Source organism: Oryx dammah, unplaced genomic scaffold (genome assembly GCF_014754425.2).
Source record: "Oryx dammah isolate SB20612 unplaced genomic scaffold, SCBI_Odam_1.1 HiC_scaffold_10, whole genome shotgun sequence".
Classification (NCBI taxonomy): Eukaryota; Metazoa; Chordata; class Mammalia; order Artiodactyla; family Bovidae; genus Oryx; species Oryx dammah.
This window is the reverse complement of record NW_024070194.1, coordinates 55076198-55098910: the sequence shown is the minus strand read 5'-3', so window position 1 is coordinate 55098910 and position 22713 is coordinate 55076198. Positions and strand designations below refer to the sequence as shown.

Below are 22713 nucleotides of genomic sequence, written 5' to 3'. Positions count from 1 at the left end.
GAGGAAAATGTAGAGGTGATAATGAATGCTATTATACTCTGTATTGTAAATTCCATATAGCTCATTGATTCTCACAGAATGCTTTCATTGATTTTTGCAGAACTCTTGTATCCCCAGCCAACCTGTGGTTATAATTGATGAACATGTCCAGCTCTGACATGAATACTGGTGGACATTTTTGCTTAAATTAATGATTAAAAAGTGATACAACAAAGATGCATGTCAGAATGTCACTTGTTGGTCAATGATGTGAGAGGCTTCTTCTTTCGTAATTATTACTGAAAGCTGGGTCATTTTGCTTATTTTTGTCATACTGGGTCTTTGTTGCTGACTATGGCCTTTCTCTAGTTGCAGCAAGTGGGGGTCACTCTTTATTGCGGTGCTGGGGCTTCTTATTGTGGTGGCTTCTCTTGTTATGGAGCATGGGCTCTAGGTGCTTGGGCTCAGTAGCCATGGTGCAGGGCTTTGTTGCCCCGAGGCATGTGGGATCTTCTTAGACCAGGGATCAAACTCACGTCCCCTGCATTGGCAGGTGGATTCTTATTCTTTGTACCACCAGGGAGTGAAAAAGAACTAAAGAGCCTCTTGATGAAAGTGAAAGAGGAGAGCGAAAAAGTTGGCTTAAAACTTAACATTCAGAAAACTAAGATCATGGCATCCAGTCCCATCACTTCATGGCAAATAGATGGGGAAACAATGGAAACAGTGGCTGACTTTATTTTTAGGGGTTCCAAAATCCCTGCAGATGGTGATTGCAGCCATGAAGTTAAAAGAAGCTTACTCCATGTAAGGAAAGTTATGACCAACCTAGACAGCATATCGAAAAGCAGAGACATTACTTTGTCAACAAAGGTCCGTCTAGTGAAGGCTATGGTTTTTCCAGTAGTCATGTATGGATGTGAGAGTTGGACTGTGAAGAAAGCTGAGCGCCGAAGAACTGATGCTTGTGAACTGTGGTGTTGGAGAAGACTCTTGAGAGTCCTTTGGGCTGCAAGGAGATCCAACCAGTCCATCCTGAAGAAATCAGTCCTGAATATTCATTGGAAGGACTGATGTTGAAGCTGAAACTCCAATACTTTGGCCACCTGATGCGAAGAGCTGACTCATTGGAGAAGACCCTGAAGCTGGGAAAGATTGAAGGCGGGAGGAGAAGGGGACGACAGAGGATGAGATGGTTGGATGGCATCACCGACTCAATGGACATGAGTTTGAGCAAGCTCTGGGGGTTGATGATGGACAGAGAAGCCTGGCATGCTGCTTCACGGGGTCACAGAGTCAGACATGACTGAACTGACTGAAGTGGACTGTACCACGAAGGAAGTCCTAGAGGCTTCTTTTTGATTCACATATAGTCTTCAAATCCTGGAAGAAGAACTACATAAATCTTTGTCCTCTTTACTATGTAATGGCCATAGACATGATGCTTTAAATTTCATTGGTATCAATGGTTCTCACCTGGAGAGAGATTTTGCCCCTCTGGGGATGTTTAGCAATGTCAAGAGACATTTTTGGTTGTCATAACTATAGAAAGGGTGTTACCAGCATCTATTGGATAGAGTTAGTGACATTTCTTTTCCAAAAAAGAATTATCTGGCCTAAGGTTGAGAAACTGTGAACCATATTATTAACTTTCTCCCCATAACTTTTTAAAGCTTAGATAAACAATAAATCAAGTCCAGATTGTTAGCATTTGCCAATTTCTGTGGTGTAAATACTCCCATTTTGGCTGATTTCAAGTTACCAACATGAGCTCCTCAAGTGTGGCATCAGGGAAAGACATGTACTGAGCTCAACATTCTATAATATTACCACCACATAGATGCAACAGTCATAACTAACCCCAAGAGCATAAATAATAGTAAAGTGCAGTAATATAATTAGTGAATAACAGGTTCTGTGTATTTATTACTGTTGTTTATAATATAACATGTTTAATTGTTAATAAACATTTAATTTTAATGATAGCTATGCTTTATTGACTATGCCAAAATCTTTGACTGTGTGGATCACAATAAACTGTGGAAAATTCTGAAAGAGATGGGAATACCAGACCACCTGACCTGCCTCTTGAGAAACCTATATGCAGGTCAGGAAGCAACAGTTAGAATTGGAGATGGAACAACAGACTGGTTCCAAATAGGAAAAGGAGTACATCAAGGCTGTGTATTGTCACCCTGCTTATTTAACTTCTATGCAGAGTACATCATGAGAAACGCTGGGCTGGAAGAAGCACAAGCTGGAATCAAGATTGCCGGGAGAAATATCAATAACCTCAAATATACCGATGACACCACCCTTGTGGCAGAAAGTGAAGAGGAACTAAAAAGCCTCTTGATGAAAGTGAAAGAGGAGAGTGAAAAAGTTGACTTAAAGCTCAACATTCAGTAAACGAAGATCATGGCATCCGGTCCCATCACTTCATGGGAAATAGATGGGGAAACAGTGGAAACAGTGTCAGAGGTTATTTTTCTGGGCTCCAAAATTACTGCAGCCATGAAATTAAAAGACACTTACTCCTTGGAAGGAAAGTTATGACCAACCTAGATAGCGTATTCAAAAGCAGAGACATTATTGTATCAACAAAGGTCCATCTAGTCAAGGCTATGGTTTTTCCAGTGGTCATGTATGGATGTGAGAGTTGGACTGTGAAGAAAGCTGAGCGCCGAAGAATTGATGCTTTTGAACTGTGATGTTGGAGAAGACTCTTAAGAGTCCCTTGGACTGCAAGGAGATCCATCCAGTCCATTCTAAAGGAGATCAGTCCTGGGTGTTCTTTGGAAGGACTGATGGTAAAGCTGAAACTCCAATACTTTGGCCACTTCATGCGAAGAGTTGACTCATTGGAAAAGACTCTGATGCTGGGAGGGATTGGGGGCAGGAGGAGAAGAGGATGAGATGGCTGGATGCCATCACCGACTCGATGGATATAAGTCTGAGTGAACTCTGGGAGTTGGTGATGGACAGGGAGGCCTGGCGTGCTGCGATTCATGGGGTTGCAAAGAATCGGATATGCCTGAGCGACTGAACTGAACTGACTGATGCATAACAGCTGATTCACAAAATTTTTTTTTTTAATGGAGCAATGGGCTTTTTTTTAAAAAGAAATATTTATTTATTTACTTGGCTGCATCGGGTCTTAGTTGCAGCTTGCAGGATTTTTAGCTGTGGCATGTGGGATCTAGTTACCCGACCAGGGATCAAACGTGGGTCCCCTGCATTGATAGTACAGAGGCTTAGCCACTGGACCATCAGGGAAGTCCCACACAGTAGCTTCTTGCAGTTCAAAATGGACTGATCTGGCTCCAGCATGCCCCTGGAATGGTTTCCACCACTCTCCAATCCCCACCTTCTCTACTTGCAAAGACTGACTCAATTCCAACATCAGTTTTCCAGGGCACAGACTCTGATTGGTCTACATGAGGCCAGGTCCCAGCCCACTCTCTGTGAATACACAGACGCAGGCCTGTGAACATGGCTGGCTCCAAAGGGAGCCGGCCCCTTCTATTTAGGAAATTTCCCAAAGCACCACTGTGAGTGGGCCGACGCCCTGGGAGGCCTCATGAAAGTACTGTAGACACCAACACAGCTTCCTCCCTCGTCTGGTTTATCAGGACTTCCTGCAGACAGAGTTTCTGACTCACCAGATGCTCCAAAATAATATATTAGATCAGGGATTCTCAAAGTGTGGTCCCTGGATCCACAGCAGCTGCCTCACTTGGGAATTTGTTCAAAAGGCAAATTCTTGGGCTCCTCCACAAACCTTTTGAATGAGACATTCTGGGGACCCACAATTTGGGTTTTTAAAAGTCCTCTGGGTTATTTTGAGGCATGCTGACAATGGAGGGCCACTGTATGAGATTTTTAAATTTAAATGTTTTAATGAATGGATTAAATTTTTGTTGTTGTTGTTGTGCTTTGTGGCTTCTGGGATCTTAGTTCCCTGACTAGGGATTAAACCTGGGCCCCAGCAGTGACAGCACCAAGTCCTCATCACTGGAATGCCAGGAAGCCTCCCAGTATAAGATTGTATAGCTTTCAAAAAAGAAGTTACAGTCTATCCTTTAGGACAGCAACAAAACAAACCTAGATCATCCTGATTAAATTTGGTATTTCCCCATTTTCCAGAAATGGCAGATAGTCTCTTAGGATGGGTTATTTCAGTGGCAGAATAATCTCATCAATTATATACCTACTGAGTTTTTAGTATTTCTTGTTTTAGTTTCTGTAAATACTTTTTATAGCCCCATATATGCTACAAAATCATGTTTATCTTATATAATTTAACTTTTAGCTGGTAACATCCTCATGGGTAGGACTATGTATGGTATCAATATTTGGTTTAGTCCACAGAACCTAAAGTAGTACAGAGCTCATAGGAGACATTAAAATATTTTTATGTATTTACTTATTTTTGGTTGTCCTGGGTCTTCCTTGCTGTGCACAGACCTCTTGTTACAACAAGCGGGGGCTACTCTCCAGCTGTGGTGCTCAGGCTTCTCTTGCTGCAGAGCTCAGGCTCTAAAGCACAGGCTTCAGAAGTTTTGGCTCTTGGGATCAGTAGTTGTGGCAGACGGGCTTAGTTACCCCAAGGCTCGTGGGATCTTCCTGGACCAGGGATAGAACCTGTGTCTTCTGCACTGGCAGGTGGATTCTTAACCCCTGGACCACCAGGGAAGTCCAGGACATCTAACTATTGACTGAATAAGTGTGAAGGTTAGAAAACATTCTCTTTTTTGTTTTCTTTTACTGGCATTATTTAAAATTTATTATACATGATTTTTAAAGTAATAAAGCTGAAATTTTATAAAGAATTTCAATAATAATGAAATAAAACAGTAAATGACTGCCTCTCAGGATTCCCCCCCCCCAAATTATGGAATTTGTACAATTATAGTATAAAGAAGAATAGGTAATAATCTGATATTTGGATATATTTCTGTTCAATCATTTTTTAGGTTTACATGCTTTTTTTTTTTAACCACATGGAGACTGTATGTTATATTTCTAGTTTCATTATCCTACTTTCTAATTTTTATTTAAAATTTTTCTCTTGGCTGTGCAGCATTTGGGATCTTAGTTCCCCAACTAGGGATCAAACCAGCAGCCCCTGCAGTGGAAGCACAGAGTCCTAACCACTGGACCATCGGGGAAGTCCTCTACTTTTTTTTTAACTAAACATTATGTCATGAGGATTCTCATATCACTGAATATTTTTCTTTCTTTCTTTCTTTATTTTACTTTACAATTCTGTATTGGTTTTGCCATACATTGAAGAATATTTTTCTGAACATATTGTTCAGTCGTATGTGTGAATTATGACTTTATTTAACCATTCCCCCAGATATGACACTTAGATAGTTTCTAATATTTTGCTTTTTAAAAAACTGCGATAGAAGGGGATGCATATTTTAAAAATGACTATGACTCCTTAGAATCAGGATTAACTTGTTCTCTTCAGTATTTCTTAGCTGTCCTGGTCATCTGTTTCTCCCCTCAGTATAAACTGAAAAGCTTCCTTATCAGTTTGCTTGTTCAAGTACTTGTCTCTCCCACTCTTCCATCTTAGGCCTTTATTAAGATTTAATGCACATATTATATAAACATCAAGATCAATGAAAATCGGAAATTTAAAAGGAGCCTGTTTATAGAAGCTACTATCTTCCCTGGTGGATGTGAGCTGTTCCTTCTCTGTGAACTTCCATTACTGTTACAATTACTTGTGTCAACCTTCAGGTTTTTGTGTCATCATTTCTAAACCCTAAACAGGAATAGGCTAATAAATTATTATTTGCTTATTGAACTATAAGTGACTCAGGAAACAAATCCATGTAAAAATGTTCCCATGTTTAATGATTCAAGAACTTTTTTTTTTTTTTGGTAAAAGTTTTCAAAAGCCCTAAAAATTAGCAAAGCATCTTAGCTCAGAGACTGAATTAACTTTCTATGTTGATTTATTTCTGGCAAAAGTCAGATATCTTTTAAAGGAAATATAACCAACACATACACGTATACAGTAAAAGTACTTTGTAAATTGAAACAATTCTCTATCATCTTTTATTTTGCTAAACCATCTCACCCATTAATGAATTGACTGAACTGAATATTTCTTTCCTTTTTTGACTGGGGAAAAGTAGTATGTCTAATATTGTTCAGTTACAACTTAACTAGAAACTTAAACACAGTTTCAGTGGCATAGAACCAAAAATAAATGTAAACAGTTTTTAGGATCTTTTAAAAATTAAAATCTCTGACATAATTTCCCTCCAATTTAATTTGTCTTCTTGTGAAGCCATTAAAAATTTTTTTCAATTACATCTTTAATCATCTCACTGAAAATCTTCATTGCTGAACACATGACCAAAGAGATTATCTCAGTTTGCTGGGATAAGAGAGTTCTAGAAAAACATCTATTTTTGCTTTATTGACTATGCCAAAGCCTTTGACTGTGTGGATCACAATAAACTGTGGAAAATTCTGAAAGAGATGAGAATACCAGACCACTTGACCTGCCTCTTGAGAAACCTATATGCAGGTCAGGAAGCAACAGTTAGAACTGGACATGGAACAACAGACGGGTTCCAAATAGGAAAAGGAGTACGTCAAGGCTGTATATTGTCACCCTGCTTATTTAACTTCTATGCAGAGTACATCATGAGAAACGCTGGGCTGGAAGAAGCACAAGCTGGAATCAAGATTGCCAGGAGAAATATCAGTAACCTCAGATATGCAGATGACACCACCCTGATGGCAGAAAGTGAAGAGGAACTAAAAAAAAAAGCCTCTTGATGAAAGTGAAGAAAGCTGAGCGCCGAAGAACTGATACTTTTGAACTGTGATGTTGGAGAAGGCTCTTGAGGGTCCCTTGGACTGCAAGGAGATACAACCAGTCCGTTCTAAAGGAGGTCAGTCCTGGGTGTTCAGTGGAAGGACTGATGCTAAAGCTGAAGCTCCAATACTTTGGCCATCTCATGTGAAGAGTTGCCTCATTGGAAAAGACTCTGATGCTGGGAGGGATTGGGGGCAGGAAGAGAAAGGGACGACAGAGGATGAGATGGCTGGATGGCATCACCGACTCGATGGACGTGAGTTTGAGTGAACTCCGGGAGTTGGTGATGGACAGGGAGGCCTGGCGTGCTGCAATTCATGGGGTCGCAAAGAGTCGGACACAAATGAGCGACTGAACTGAACTGAAATGTTCAATTATCACTAAGATATACGAGCAATCTAGAATTCAGGGAGGAGGGACATATTTACTTCTGAAATTACTTAAAGGAATATACTGCAATTGTCTCAGTTTACAGGTAGTTTCACCGGCCAGCAACGAACACCTTTTGCTCTATATTTATGAGTTAGTATTATTGTTCTGGGTTTTCTCACTTGAGTACATTAATTTTGACACGCAGGTAGCTTCAGGAACTCCAAAGTGAGATTCTCGTGTAGCCGGTAAAGATCTGACTTCAGTAATCATAAGTGAAGTGTTCCGCTATGAAGCTTTTGCACCTCAAGTAGCAGGTACAAAAAGGTATAACCTTTATCTTCTTTTAAAACTGAAGTATAGGTGACATAGGTATATAACATTTTTTAAAAATGCAGCATCCATTTAGAAGACTCGTGTTCATATTTTCCACGGTCGTATCTCCATGGAAACTATAGGCACGCTGTCTCAGAGGGCCGCCAGGGGGCGCCAGCCCTCGGCGACTACGTGAATAATAGGAGCCCTGGAGCGCTCTTTCCCCTCCTCTCGCTCACCTCAGCTTCCGCCGGAAGCCGCCCTGTCAGTTGTTGTCCTCCGGTATTTGGGCTGGCTGTGTGTAAGTAGGTTAGCGGCGGCTGGCTGGGTGAAAAGCCTTGGTCCAGGGAGCCGGAGAAGGAGAAAGAAAACTCGAGACAGCTTCAACCCGGACAGCAAAATGGACGTTTTGAAATCGGAGATCCTCCGGAAGCGGCAGCTGGTGGAGGACAGGAACCTGTTGGTGGTGAGAAGCCTAGGGGTCGTGGGCGTTGGCGACGGAGGAGCTGAGTGTCTGCGTCGGGGAGGGCCTGGGGAGAGGGGAACGGTGCTGAGAGGGTCCTTGCTGGGTGGGGCTCAGCCAGAACCCCGCCGCGGCCCCAGAGAGCCCGCAGCTAGACCCACTGTGCCCTTGGCACTCACTCGGGAGCCTTTGGGATGGAAGTGTGGGAATTGCAGGAAACCCCGAGACTTTGGCAGTTCTCTTTCCCCCAGCTGTCCCTCACACCCATTCCCGTCTGTCGGTATTTTTCTGGCCGCCCCAGTTCTTCTGGTCGTACACTTCTGTCGTTTTACGAAGGCTTTGCACTTTATGTGTACTTCCTGTTTTGTCGCCCAGGATATTAAAAAGATGTGGTTAAGGACCACGACTTAGTAAAATCAATAATTTTACAATTTCAAGGAGGTAGTTAAGTGAAACTGCCCCCACTCCATTAGTGCTCAGCATGTTCGAATCTGACAGCTGGTACAGTTTAGTGCTGTTGTCTTGATGGTTGTGAAGTCTTCAAGAGACTCCCTTTTCACTCTCAGTGTAAATGTAACAGTGAACGGGTAAATAATACCTGAGTACTGAGAATAGTTTTGACCTCAGGTACCCTCTCAGAGGGTCTTAACAACCCCAGGGGCTCTTGTGGACTACGCCACTGTGAGAACACCTGACTTAAGTATTTGATGTAGTGTAAGTTGGGATTGTTAGCTTGTCAGATGGAGGTTTCATAATCATTGAAACTTTAAGAAATAATTAACAAAGTGGAGCTAATTAAATAGAGTGTTATTTAGCAAATGGTGTGGGGCAGAGCTTGTTCATATTTGTAACTTGGTATTTTCATCTCTTAACTGGGGGCCTTTTACCTTTGATGAGTGGTTTCTCGAGTATTTGAAAAAGCTAATTTAGATGTTGGAATGCACAGTGGGTGTTAGAAAGGGCCAGGTTGTTGAAATACAAAATATTTTTGGGGAAAATGGAATCAGGAAAAGCTTAGCGCATTCTCAGGGTTTACAATGTGCATATTTGCATAATCAGGTTCTTTGTCTTGGAAATAGACCAACCTTTAAAAATTATTAATTATAAACACTGATTCTATGTAATTGTTCTTAATTTATCATCATGTATAAACTTTTTTCTGGTGTGTCTTTAATTTTGTAATTTGATAGTTGAATTACTCAGCTATCCCTGGCCAGGAGGTAAGATTGATTTCCTAGTTAGGGCCAGCAAAGGGACATACATGAGATGGGGATTAAAATACTGAAAGTCATAGTTCCAGTAATAGTAATCTTCAAGGCAGTATGCAGAAGGCTTCATATCTGATACCTTGTTTAATTTGTACATCAATTTCATAAAGTTACTTGTTGCTCCCATTCACAGATGAGGAAATGGAAACTAACAGAAGCTAGGCTGATTTACAGATTGACACAGAACTGCATACCTAGCAAGAGAGAGAGCCTGAATTGGACTCCTCCTCTTCCACTCTAAAGCTTACTCCCTTAACCACTGCAGAGCAGCTGTTTATCTTTACCTGTGAACACAGAACTGGTGTTCATAGGGTTAATCTAAGAATTAAATTACTTTAAATTAACGTACACAATTAGTGTTTTTCAAAGCACCAAAGTATGCTTTCTCATTTGAGCTTTACAGCAACTCTGCTTGGTATATAGGGCAGTTAGTATGCTCTTTCCACGGATGATGAATCTGAGGGTTGCATGATTTTCTCCAAGCTCTGGGGTGGATCTCAGTCCCCACTGCGTGGGTGAGTTCTCCTGCATAACATAGGGCAATATGTATAGTGAAAGTCACTCAGTGGAGTCAGACTCTTTGCGACCCCATGGACTATAGAGTCCATGGAATTCTCCAGGCCAGAATACTGGAGTGGGTAGCCTTTCCCTTCTGCAAGGGATCGTTCCCACCCAGGGAATCGAACCCAGGTCTTCTGCATTGCAGGCGGATTCTTTACCAGCTGAGCCACAAGGGAACCCCAAGAATACTGGAGTGGGTAGCCTATTTCCTCTCCTGCAGATCTTCCTGACCCAGGAATTGAACTGAGATCTGCTGCATTGCAGGTGTATTCTTTACCACCTGAGCTATGAGGGAAGCCCGGACTGGACACTTTTTCTTTTTAATGCCTGAGGAGACAGTCATTTGCTTTGCTGCCGTATAATTTTATATGGAATTGTTTGCTTTGTTGCTTTTATCTTTCTGTATCATAGTGTCTGTCAGTAACTTTCAAACTTTCCACCACCCCAGCCATAGTAAGAAATAAATCTATATTTTGATCTGATATGTATGAAAAAAGTTTCATGCAACATTTCTTAAGTACATGTGATTCTATCATACATTTCTTTGTTTTAATCCATTGTCCTGTTTCATTTTTTAAACAATTTCTGGTTGCGGGTCAGTGAATCCTTTTCACTACCCTTTCTGTAGCTGGGAAATGCCCATTTCTGCTGTACTGTTTTCCCAGAAGCGCCACCTCCTCTTTGGTCATTTTACAATGTAATGTTTAATTTCTGCTGTGACTTCTACAGCAAAGTTGTTGAGTTATATATGTTCTTTTTCATATTTTTTCCATTATGGTTTATCATGGGATATTGACTACAGTCCTTTGTGCCATATAGTAGGACCTTGTTTATCCATCCTATATGGAGCTTGGTATCCCAGCTTTTTCTTTTTTAAATTGATTACTTTAAAATTCTAGCAACATTTAGAATGTGCTTGGTCTTCGTTGCTGCGAGGGCTCTTCTGTAGTATTGTCAAGTGGGGTCTGCTCTCTAGTTTAGTGCTTGGTTCTCTCATTTCGGGGGTTTCTCCTGTAGATCACGGGCTCGAGGCGTGCGGGCTTCAGTAGCTGTGACTTCTGGGCTCTAGAACTCGGGCTCGGTGGGCTCTGTTGCTCCTCGGCATGTGGGATCTTCCTGGATCAGGGATCAAACCCGTGTCTCCTGCATTGACAGGTAGATTCTTCACCACTGAGCCACCAGGGAAGCCCCTCAGCTTTTTCTTGTTCGTCCAGTAGTTGGATATAGTAAACACTTAGCTTGTGAGCGCCCCTTTGTCAGAACTGGAGGAGCTTCTAAAGCAGCCTCCTGTCCCCTGTGTTCAGTGCTCTGCCAGGTGTAACTACTTGGAGGTAAATTCGGCCTCCCTGTTGCTAGAATGCCAGTGCTTTGGAGCCCTGGTGTTGGTGAATCTTCATTTAACACAAAGCCTCATTCACGTGGAAAGCCAGGCCACTACAGCACTCAGTGGGGCTTAATTAGCAGTTTTATTAGTTGCAGTTTGGAAGATGGACTTTGTGTAGAATTTTAGCTTTGTTTTTTTTCCAGTATTTATTGAATGTTTCCTCTGTGCAAGGTACTACACTGTGCCACAGACGATTTTTTTTTTTAATAATGCTTGATCCTTTACTGTAAGGAATCTTTCAGTTTTATAAAGAGAAGCCATCAGTCAATAAATCCCTCACCTTTCTCCTGTGAAAGTGGATGAGGTATTGGCTATATGTTGGGTCACATCTTCCACTTACATGTTGGAGCCCAACTCTCATCTTTATTAGCATCATCAGAACCTAAATATCACTTGTCTCCTTTCCTCCTATGTCTTAATCTCTCTACTGGCTTATCTCCAGCAGCACTGAAACGTACATTATGTATGTACGTTTCAGTGCTATATGTATGTTTTAACAAACATACATACATCTCCTTTTATTGTTTGTTTATAAAATCAGAAAAAAACCCCACACAGCTGTCCTTTTTCTTTACGGCCAAGCTTCTTAAATTCTATTTCTGACTTACTCCTTAACCTGATTTCTGCCCTGGCAGTTACACTGAATCCGTCCTAATCAGGGGCCGCAGTGACTGCCATGGTTTCTTAACCTCGAGCATTTGTACTAGACTGGTCCACTTTCTCCAATCTTCCCATATCAGAAACGGCATGCACCCAACAGAAGCAGAAGATACTAAGAAGAGGTGGCAAGAATACCCAGAAGAACTATGCAAAAAAAGATCTTCACGACCCAGATAACCACAATGGTGTGATCATTCACCGAGAGCCAGACATCCTGGAATGTGAAGTCAGGTGGGCCTTACAGAGCATCACTACGAACAAAGGCCAGTGGAGGTGATGGAATTCCAGTGGAGCTATTTCAAATCCTGAAAGAAGATGCTGTGAAAGTGCTTCACTCAATATGCCAGCAAATTTGGAAAACTCAGCAGGGACCACAGGACTGGAAAAGGTTACCCCACAGTGTCCTGCATTTGCATCTACTTTTCAAGCTACTTATTTCTGATCTCCTTTAGAGGCTTCTCTTTTGTTGTTGTTTTTTTAGTGTTTGGTTTTTATTCGTTAAATGTTGGTTTTCCTTAAAGTTTAGGCCTTGGCTACTTCACAGTGAAAATTCTCATATATATGTATGCATATATATTTACTTTTCTTGGCTGGGCTGCATGACATGTGGGATCTTTGTTCCCCGGCCAGGGTTGAACCCACACTTCTTGCATTGAAAGCCCAGAGCCTTAACCACTGGACCACCAGGGAAGTCCTCCCAAGTTCTCTTATTTGAATTTCATATTCCCCTTCAGATTTCAGTTACCATCTGTATCAGAGGTTCTTAAATGGAGCCTTTGGATGGACTTCACAGTACCCATCAGCTCTTTGAAATATTAGAAAAAGTTTCAGTTCAGTTCAGTCACTCAGTCATGTCCATCGCTTTGTGATCCCATGAATCGCAGCACGCCAGGCCTCCCTGTCCATCACCAACTCCCAGAGTCCACCCAACCCATGTCCATTGAGTGGGTGATGCCATCCAACCATCTCATCCTCTGTCATCCCCTTCTCCTCCTGCCTTCAATCTATCCCAGCTTCAGGGTCTTTTCCAACGAGTCAGCTCTTCGCATCAGGTGGCCGGAGTATTGGAGTTTCAGCTTCAATATCAGTCCTCCCAATGAACACCCAGGACTGATCTCCTTTAGGATGGACTGGCTGGATCTCCTTGCAGTCCAAGGGACTCTCAAGAGTCTTCTCCAACACCACAGTTCACAAGCATCAATTCTATGCTCAGCTTTCTTTATAGTCCAACTCTCACATTCATACATGACCACTGGAAAAGCCATAGCCTTCACTAGACGGACCTTTGTTGACAAAGTAATGTCTCTGCTTTTTAATATGCTGTCTAGGTTGGTCATAACTTCCCTTCCATGGAGTAAGTGTCTTTTAATGTCATGGCTGCAGTCTCCATCTGCAGGGATTTTGGAGCCCCCCAAAATAGTCAGCCACTGTTTCCCCATCTATTTGCCATGAAGTGATGGGACTGGATGCTCCTACATCCATGGTATTTTCCAGGCAAGAATACTGGAGTGGTGTGCCATTGCCTTCTCTGCCCTAGAACTTCGTGTAAATGAGATCATACTATGGACTCTTATATGACCCACTTTGTTTAATCAGAATAATGTGAATTTTATTCGTGTTGTTGCGTGTGTCAGTTGTTTGTTCCTTTTATTGCTGAGAAGTATTGTGTTGCACAGATGTACCAGTCTGTTGATCTGTTACCCTGAGGATGGTCGCCTGGGCTATTTCTAGGATTTAGCTGTGGACCCTCTTGTGAAAGTCTTATTTTTTAAAGTCACTGATTTGTTTTTGGCTGTGCTCGGTCTTTGTTGCACTTTCCTCTAGTTGTGGCCCACGGGCTTCTCATTTCAGTGGCTTCTCTTGTGGCAGAGCTCAGGCTCTTGGGTTCGCAGGCTTCAGTAGTTGTGGCACATGGGCTTAGTTGTGCTGTGGCCTGTGGGACGTTCCTGGACCAGGGATCGAACCTGTGTCCTCTGCATTGGCCCCTGGAACACCAGGGACTCCCTGTGCAAGCCTTATGTTTTCATTTCTCATAGGAAAATGCTGGGGAGTGGAATTGCTAGGTCATGGTGTTCCTTACATGTTTAGTTTTGTAGAAAGCCTAACCCTAACCCTAGCCCCGCCCCTCATTAAGCCCCGCCCCTCCCGGCCTAAACCCCGCCCACTAATCAGAACTTTTCCCAGAGTGGTCAAACTGTGTCACACCTCCACCAGCAAAGTAAGACGGTTCAGATCTTGACATTGTGTCAGCAATTTGTGCTTCAGTCTAACTTCAGCCAATCTGGTGGATGTATTGTAATATCTCATTGTGGTTTTAGTATGCATCTCCCTGAGAATTAATATTAAGTAGATCTTGTGTTTTTAATTTGTATATCTTTTGTGATATGGCTTAAAATTACTTGCATATTTTAAAATTGGATTGGTTGGTTTATCCTTGGTAAGTTCAAGGAATTCTTTATATATATCATGGATATCACTCCTTTGTTAGTATGTTTTGTGAATTTTCTAGACTGTGGGTTTTCTGTTCATCTTCTTAAAAGTTTTTAATTTTGATGATGTCTAGCTTATCGATTTTTCATGGTTAATGTTGACTGTATCCTATCTGGGAATATAAAATAGCGTAACCTATTGAGAAACAATTTGGCAGTTTCTTAAAAGTAAAACATAGGCCTGCTGAGTGATCGGGCTATTCCACTCCTAAGCATTCACTCAAGAGAGTAAGATATTCTCTTATAATATCTTCTAAAAGTTTTATGGTTTTATCTTTTACAAAAACAAAAATTTTTTGAATCAGTTTTTTGGTATGATGTGAGGCAGGGGTGTGATTTATTGTATTTGGATATCCATTTATTCCAGCACTATTTATTGACAATGTTTTTCCTTTCCCTTTGGATGGTTTTGGTATCATCAAAAATCAGTAATAGTTTGTGAGGCTCTGTTCTGCTCTGCTCTCTTGTCCTAATCTGTTTGTTGATCTTTATGCCAGTGCCTCACTGTCTTGATTGCTGTTGCAGTTTGGTGAGTTGTAAAATCAGGCAGTGTAAATGCTAACACTCTGTTTAATTTTGTTTTTTTTTTTTTAATTGAAGTATAGTTGCTATACTTATGTAAGTTCCAGGTTATACAATAGAGTGATTCACAATTTTAAAGGTTCTGTTCCACTTAAAGTTATTATAAAATACTGACTCTATTCCCTGTGTTGTACAGTATGTCCTTGTAGCTTATACGGAATAGTTTGTACCTCTTACTCCCCTACCCCTATATTGCCCCTCCACCCTTTCCGCTGGTAACCACCAGTTTGTTCTGTACTGTATCTGTGAGTCTGCTTTTTCTTTTTTATATTCACTAGTTTGTTGTACTTTTTAGATTCCACATAAATTTGTCTTTCTCTGCCTGTTTTCACTTAGCACATGCCCTCCAAGTCCATCCATGTTGCTGCAGATGGCAAAATTTTGTTCTTTTTTATGACTAGGTAGTATATCGTTGTGTGTATACGTACCACATCTTCTTTATCCGTGTGCTTATTGGTGGACACTTAGGCTGCTTCCATCTTGTGCTGCTTACTTAAGCAGCTTTATTGGGGAATACTTGACACACAGTAAGCTGCGCATGTTTAAGTGCACAGCTTAGTGAGTTACACCATGCCTGCACTGTGATGCTGTCTCCACAATGAGGAGCGTGAACATGTCTGCCTCCCCCCGGAGTTTCCTTGTGCCCCTGTGATCCTGCTTTCTTCCCCCTCCCTGGGCTCTACCTACCCTTCCACAGGCTGCTGTGGGTCTGCCTTCTGTTACTTAGATTGCACTTTCTAGAGTTTTATGCAGAGGTGTTTAATACAAGCTCTCTTGTCTGCTTTCTTTCATTCTAATTTTGAGATTCATTCATGCATTTATATCAGGATTTCATTATTTTTGTTACTGAACAGTCTTCTACCATTGTATGATTTTACCCCCAATTTATAGCCTGTTGATAGACATTTGAGTTGTTTCCATTTTTTGGCTCTCATGATAAAGCTGCTGTGAACATTAGTGTACAGGATTCTGTTTGGACATATACTTTGATTTCTCTTGAATAAATGCCTAGGAATGAAATGGTTGGATAATACAGTAAGTGTATGTTTAACCTCTTCATTCAGGAGCCTGTGTAAGATTGGCATTTATTTCTTACATACATTTTTGTCTAATTTTATATATGGTGATATGAAAAAAGTGAAAGTCATTCAGTCATGCCCAACTCTTTGCGACACCATGGACTCTAGAGTCCACGGACTTCTCCAGGCCAGAATACTGGAGCGGGTAGCCTTTCCTTTCTCCAGGAGTCTTCCCAACCCAGGGATTGAACCCAGGTCTCCTGCTTTGCAGGTGGATTCTTTACCAGCTGAGCCACAAGGGAAGCACAAGTATATTGGAGTGGGTAGCCTATCCCTTCTGCGAATCTTCCTGACCCAGGAATTGAACTGGGGTCTCCTGCATTGCAGGTGGATGCTTTTCCAACTGAGCTACCAGGGAAGCCCCCATATGGTGATACAAATATATATAATTATGAAGTACATAGAATTCATCTGTGCAAGGTAAATTTTGGTATAGTTTTCTACTTTGGATGGCATCATTGAGAAAACATATTGCCTAGCTAGCAGGATCCCTTGACAGTTTACAGTTCTTACACTTTGAAAAGTATTGTGTCTGTTTAAATTCTGTTTGGGTGCCCAACCATTGGGTTTGTTACTCCATACTCTTTAAGGCTTATTTCCATTCTTCAGCAGGAAACTGACCCTGTCACATGGTTCGTGATCTCTTACGTTCTGCTTTGGGTGTTCAGGCTGTGTATTTGTTAGCTCTCCAGTGTCTCTGTAGAACTCTTGATGATGTCTGTTTGATGTTCTTTTTTTGTAAACATTAAAAATCTTAATCTGATGGAAGGAATGATGATTCTAATTAGTGAAATGGTGACAGTCATGTTGCATTTGGTTTTTAGTTTTGACTCTTCTTCATTAGTGTGGGCTGGAGGTTCAGGTGATGTGGTAGAAAAATTTGTTCTCTTTAGGCCTGGGAATCTCAGGTTTATAATCCAGACAGTACAACTTGGACAAAGCCCAAGAATAGCATATGTGAAGCACCACGCAGGAATGAGGCTCTGTCTTTAAAAGAAGTGCTTTTTATGTATACCTTCTTCAACTTGTTTTTATAATCTGCTGGAGTGAGAGGTCCAATGGAGAGTTCAAGTGCTTTAGGAGGGAACACACATTTACCTTCGGTTCACATGCTGTCTTAAAATCACTACCAGCCACTTCCAGGCTTGTGTTTGTAGGGCTGTGTTGTATATTCTGTCATTGAGTCAGCAAACGCAGAGTTCAGAGGTTTGGAATATAGCTAGAAAGGAAAGTAACTTTGTAAAAGGAGTTAACAAGTCCTAAAGTTCAGTGGGGCTCCGTTACAGAGGGCTCTTTAAGTTTGGGCAAGTTCTCTATCCTGCCCGAGTTACCTATAAAGGGGGATGTGTTCCTAATCTTAGGGTTTAAAATACCACAGTGTCAGTTGTGTCGTGAACGTATCTCCCCTAAGTTCGTTTGGTGTTTTCAGTGTGCCTTAGAAAATGTTTTAAATAGAAAGCACCGCTTGATTCCTTTCCTTACAAACTGCTCTTTTGTTTCTAAACAAAAAGTGTGCAGGGTGATAGTGAAACCTGGCGGGGAGCCTTTTGTTTTGAACGACCTTCTTTTGCCCTGATGCGAAGGGTCACATAGTAAGAAGCAAAACACCTACATTTTTCTCAATATAACTTTTAAAAATGAGAAGCAAACTAGTTTTCAAAAATTAAATTTATTGTTAATAGATAACGCATTCAAATGATTCAAAATTCAAAACATACTAAAGGGTGAACAGTAAAAAGTGTCCTTACCCATGTGCCCCAACTTCCAGTTCACCTCCTCCAAAGCGGCTAACATTGTCAACTTTGGGGTCTCCTGTAGTTATTTCATGCTTTAGAAGCAAATGTGAAGAAGCAAGGGTGTGTCTTTTCTCCTTTTTAAATAAAGATGGCAGCATACTAGATTCATTCTTCTGCACTTGCTTTTTTCATTTATAAAAGTATAGAAACGACTTAATTAAAAAAAGAAAAACCTCCTTTAACAGAAATTGACAAAATCCTGAAACTGTAACAATAAAGGAAGGAACTATAGGAACCAGTGTGGAAGTTACTGGAAAAAAGGAAATAATAAGTACAACAATTAGGGCAAATAATGCATTAGTATGTTCTAATAAATTGGCAAATCAAAGTGAAACAAATGACCAGAAAAACAAGAAATAGAAAATCTGAATAGACCAGTAAGGAAGAAATAAGAAAGGTGTCTGACAGCTGAGAGAAGGCAATTGAAAACAAAGAGAATTGCAGTTGATTTGAAGATCCTTAGATTAGCACCTTGCAAGTTAGTGATGAGCTCAAGGAATTTTTTGGTGGAGCATTAAGATGGACTCCTGGTTGGTGGCCAGCTGCTCAGAGACCTGGCAGTGAGGAGATGGAGACAGACTTCATTTCAGTTGCACAGTTGTGTCGGACTCTGTGACCCCATGGACTGCAGCACGCCAGGCCGCCTTGTCCATCACCAACTCCCGGAGTTTACTCAGACTCATGTTCATTGAGTCAGTGATGCCATCCAGCCATTTCATCCTCTGTCGTCCCCTTCTCCTCCCACCCTCAATCTTTCCCAGCATCAGGGTCTTTTCCAGTGAGTCAGTTCTTTGCATCAGGTGGCCAAAGGATTGGAGTTTCAGCTTCAGCATCAGTCCTTCCAGTGAATATTCAGGACTGATTTCCTTTGGAGACAGACTAGAGAACATTTTATGGTAGTTCTGCTGTAAATGGTGCTTAGCATGATACCCAGCACAGGTAATGAATGTTTCCTTTAAGGTTGCAGAGTCTTGAGCATATGTAAGTGATGATCATTTGCACCAGTAGAGAAATAAAAGGGGGAGATGCAGGAGAGAAAATAGATAATTAACTATGAGAAAGGCAGGAGGATTTGAGATCTGGAAGACAGCTAGAAGGGGTTGGCCTTAGATAGGACAAGGGTTTCCTCTTCCATTCTTAAATGAAGAAGGAGTTGGTGCTGGTAGGAATTCAGAGTTCTTGTTTGCTGGCTTCCCTTTTCTTTGTAGAGTGGCTTCATCATACGCTATAAATAACAGGAGACATAAAGGGCTTAGAGGTTTGAGAGAATGGAGAGTAATAATGATCAGTGTAGACAATAGGGGAGGAAACTGGGTTAAATACACCAGGATCAGTGGGCAGCATTGGGACCCAAATGGCTTCCCAGCATTTAAGAGCTAGTGCAGGCCTGGAGAACACCAGCAAGTGGACTTTTCTCAGACAGGACACTTTTGGTCTCAGGACACTTGTTGGTCTCTCTCACGTTCTTAATTACAAGTCCAGAGAGCTTTTGTTTGTATAGAATGTATTTGTTGATCTCTACTCTATTAGAAATTAAAACTAAGGTATTAAAAATGTATATTTATATTCCATGTAGAAGTATAGTAAAAAAAAAAACGCATCGTGTTAGCATAAATAACGCATTTTTATAAAAACTGTTTTCTAAAACAACAGAAATTTATTGAGAAGAATGACATGTTTTACGTTTTGCCAATCTCCCCAACTGTATTAGTAGACAAATGGATTTTCCTGTTTCTTTTTTTCAGCCTGTTGCAGTGTGTTGTTTTTATTCAAGTAGCTGAATAAAATTCATCTTGAGAAGGAGAGATAGTTAGAAAAGGGAGTATTTTAATAACCTTTTCAGTAATTGTGGATATTTTTCTTTGATATTATACCAGAACTGGTAACCAGAAGTGGTGAGTTTCTTAAAAATTCCATTCTGTTCAGTCGCTCAGTTGTGTCCGACTCTTTGCGACCCCATGGACTGCAGCACGCCAGGCCTCCCTGTCCATCACCAACTCCCGGAGTTTATCCAAACTCATCTCCATTGAGTCAGTGGTGCCATCCAGCCATCTCATCCTCTGTTGGCCCTTTCTCCAGCCTTCAATCTTTCCCAGCTTCAGGGTCTTTCCCAGTGAATCAGCTCTTCGCATCAGGTGGCCAGAGTATTGGAGTTTCAGCTTCAGCATCAGTCTTTCCAATGAATATTCAGGACTGATCTACTTTAGGATGGACTGGTTGGATCTCTTTGCAGTCCAAGGACTCTCAAGATTCTTCTCCAACACCACAGTTCAAAAGCATCAATTCCTTGGCACTCAGCTTTCTTTATAGTCCAACTCTCACATCCATACATGACTACTAGAAAAAGTTCCTTGGACTGCAAGGAGATCCAACCAGTCCATCCTAAAGGAGATCAGTCCTGGGTGTTCACTGGAAGGACTGATGTTGAAGCTGAAACTCCAGTACTCTGGCCACCTGATGCGAAGTGCTGACTCATTTGAAAAGACCCTGATGCTGGGAAAGATTGAGGGCACGAGGAGAAAGGAACAACAGAGGATGAGATGGTTGGATGGCATCACCAACTCAATGGACATGGGTTTGGGTGGACTCCGGGAGTTGGTGATGGACAGGGAGGCCTGGCGTGCTGCAGTCCATGGGGTCGCAAAGAGTCGGACATGACTGAGCAACTGAACTGACTAGACGGACCTTTGTTGGCAAAGTAATATCTCTGCTTTTTAATATGCTGTCTAGGTTGGTCATAACTTTTCTTCCAAGGAGCAAGGATCTTTTAATTTCATGGCTTCAGTCACCATCTGCAGTGATTTTAGAGCCCCCAAATATAAAGTCTGCCCCTGTTTCCGCTGTTTGCCCATCTGTTTGCCATGAAGTGATGGGACTGGATGCCATGATCTTAGTTTTCTGAATGTTGAGCTTTAAGCCAACTTTTTCACTCTCCTCTTTCACTTTCATCAAGAGGCCTTTAGTTCTTCTTCATTTTCTGCCATAAGGGTGGTGTCATCTGCATATCTGAGGTTATTGATATTTCTCCCAACAATCTTGATTCCAGTTTGTGCTTCATCCAGCCCAGCATTTCTCATGATGTACTCTGCATAGAAGTTAAATAAGCAGGGTGACAATATACAGCCTTGATGTACTCCTTTTCCTCTTTGGAGCCAGTCTGTTGGTTATCTGAGAGTTAGTTCTGACCTATATCAGTGGACCTTTTTGATATTAAAGTCTGTTAATTTGGTCTGTTCTAGACCTATTGTGTTCTGGTCTGTTCTCCTAGATCTTTTGCCTGTGCATGGTTTTGTAACATCTTGCCTTTGTGACATCATGAGTTTCTCAGCTGTGCTGAATTAAGCCGATCTTCTAAATGTTGATTTTTCCATTAGACAGCATTTTAACAGTCACATTTGTTAATATCACCACTGATTTCATCAGTGGAACCTTTATGTATCAGGAAGCCAGCAAGTTCACAGTGAAGGATACCACTTTTCTACCATTCTCATTTTCCCTTGACAGGTGGAATTTTATCGTAGACAACAAATACTGTCATTGTTTTCCTTTAGGTGACAAGGTTGCTTTGTTCAGTTTTGAGAAAATGTTTGCCAAAAATGCAAGTCTGACTAATCAACCAGTTGCACAAGTGTTTTTCTTTGAGAAGGCTCTGCTACTTCATTATGTAGTGGAAGTGCTCCATATGCTTCATTTCCTTTCATTTCATCATACCAGATATTAAAGGGCCACGTACTAAAGGTTAAGATTTAGTAAAATTGTTCTTTACCAAAACATTCTTCAGAGAAACTGGCCTTTTTATTTTCTGGCAAGAGCATGGTGGTGAGGAATACAAGTGACTACTGATACATCAACAATGTTTATGCCAAGGTTCTAGTAGTTTTCTTCACCATTGCTTTTGTACCATCAGTGCAGATCTGAGCATAATGAAAAGGGCAGTGGGGTGGGGCACATAACGTGTTAGTATTGGGTTGGCCAAAAAAATTTGTTCAGTTAGTGAAAATGTTTTCTAATGAAGTTCTTGGTGAAAATGAAAAGTGTCTTTTATTTTTATGTAAAATCGGATGAACTTTCATAACACTGCCCTACTTCACTAGCAATAACCATAATAATACCTCAGTAATACCTCCACACAGGTATTTAGCACCTCATAGTTCCACAGCTCACTCCGGCAGTGATCATCAATGATGCTATACTCTGACAAGGAAGCTTAATGGTGAACAATGGAAAGATCAGGTTCCCACACCTGAACCCAGTGCTCAAGCCTGGCACTAGTAAAACATCAAGGAAGTACACAGCAAAGCACTGTGTATTACGTGTAAAAATTCAGCTCAGTGTTATGAAAATGAATTTGACCGGTGCAGTCTCTGGAAGGGTCTTAGGGACCCCCAGAAGTCTACATTTTGGGAATGGATGTTCTAGGTTTAAGGTTTTGCTAGGTATGTTCACTGGAATTGACACATGGTAGTAAAAGATTCCATAGTTAAAGGCTGGACCATGGTCCGTGGCCTGGGGAGTCCTGTTACTTTCTTCCTACCTACCAGCTCTTTCTGAGAGGCTACCAGTCCATGTTGTCTTTTCATTCATTTGAAATACGACCAGTATGTTCTATTATACATGGTCAAAAGGAACAATCTGCGATGCTGAAATGCATTTTGGGTGTGAAAAACTGTAATGTGGAATACTGGATCAGCACAAGGGATTTAAGGACCAGAGGTCTTAGTCCTGTCTCTGTTATTCATGAGGCTTATTGAGTTCTGGGAATGTCACCTGACCTTTCTAACTCTCAGGTTTCACACCTCTCCAGTGGGATTAATTTTATTTGCATCCACCTTTTTCCAGAGTAGTTTTGATGTTCAGATGATGCCATCAGTTTCTTACACTGGGTAATGTCTTCCTGTTTATATCTGTAAAGTTGTGCTTG

The 22713-nt window shown here is 41.3% G+C and overlaps 1 protein-coding gene across 2 annotated transcripts in view; it reads left to right on the top strand.

The window, feature by feature from the left end:
- Window positions 1-7753: 7753 nt before the first annotated feature.
- Window positions 7754-22713, top strand: part of PRPF18 (pre-mRNA processing factor 18) — a 56493-nt gene continuing 41533 nt past the window's right edge. The window contains exon 1 of one of the 2 annotated variants that reach the window (XM_040248510.1): window positions 7754-7976. In XM_040248510.1, the coding sequence (XP_040104444.1) occupies window positions 7911-7976 (66 nt within the window). In that variant the 5' untranslated portion in view covers window positions 7754-7910. The remainder of the gene's footprint in view (window positions 7977-22713) is intronic. The other variant, XM_040248509.1, reaches the window with a different exon arrangement.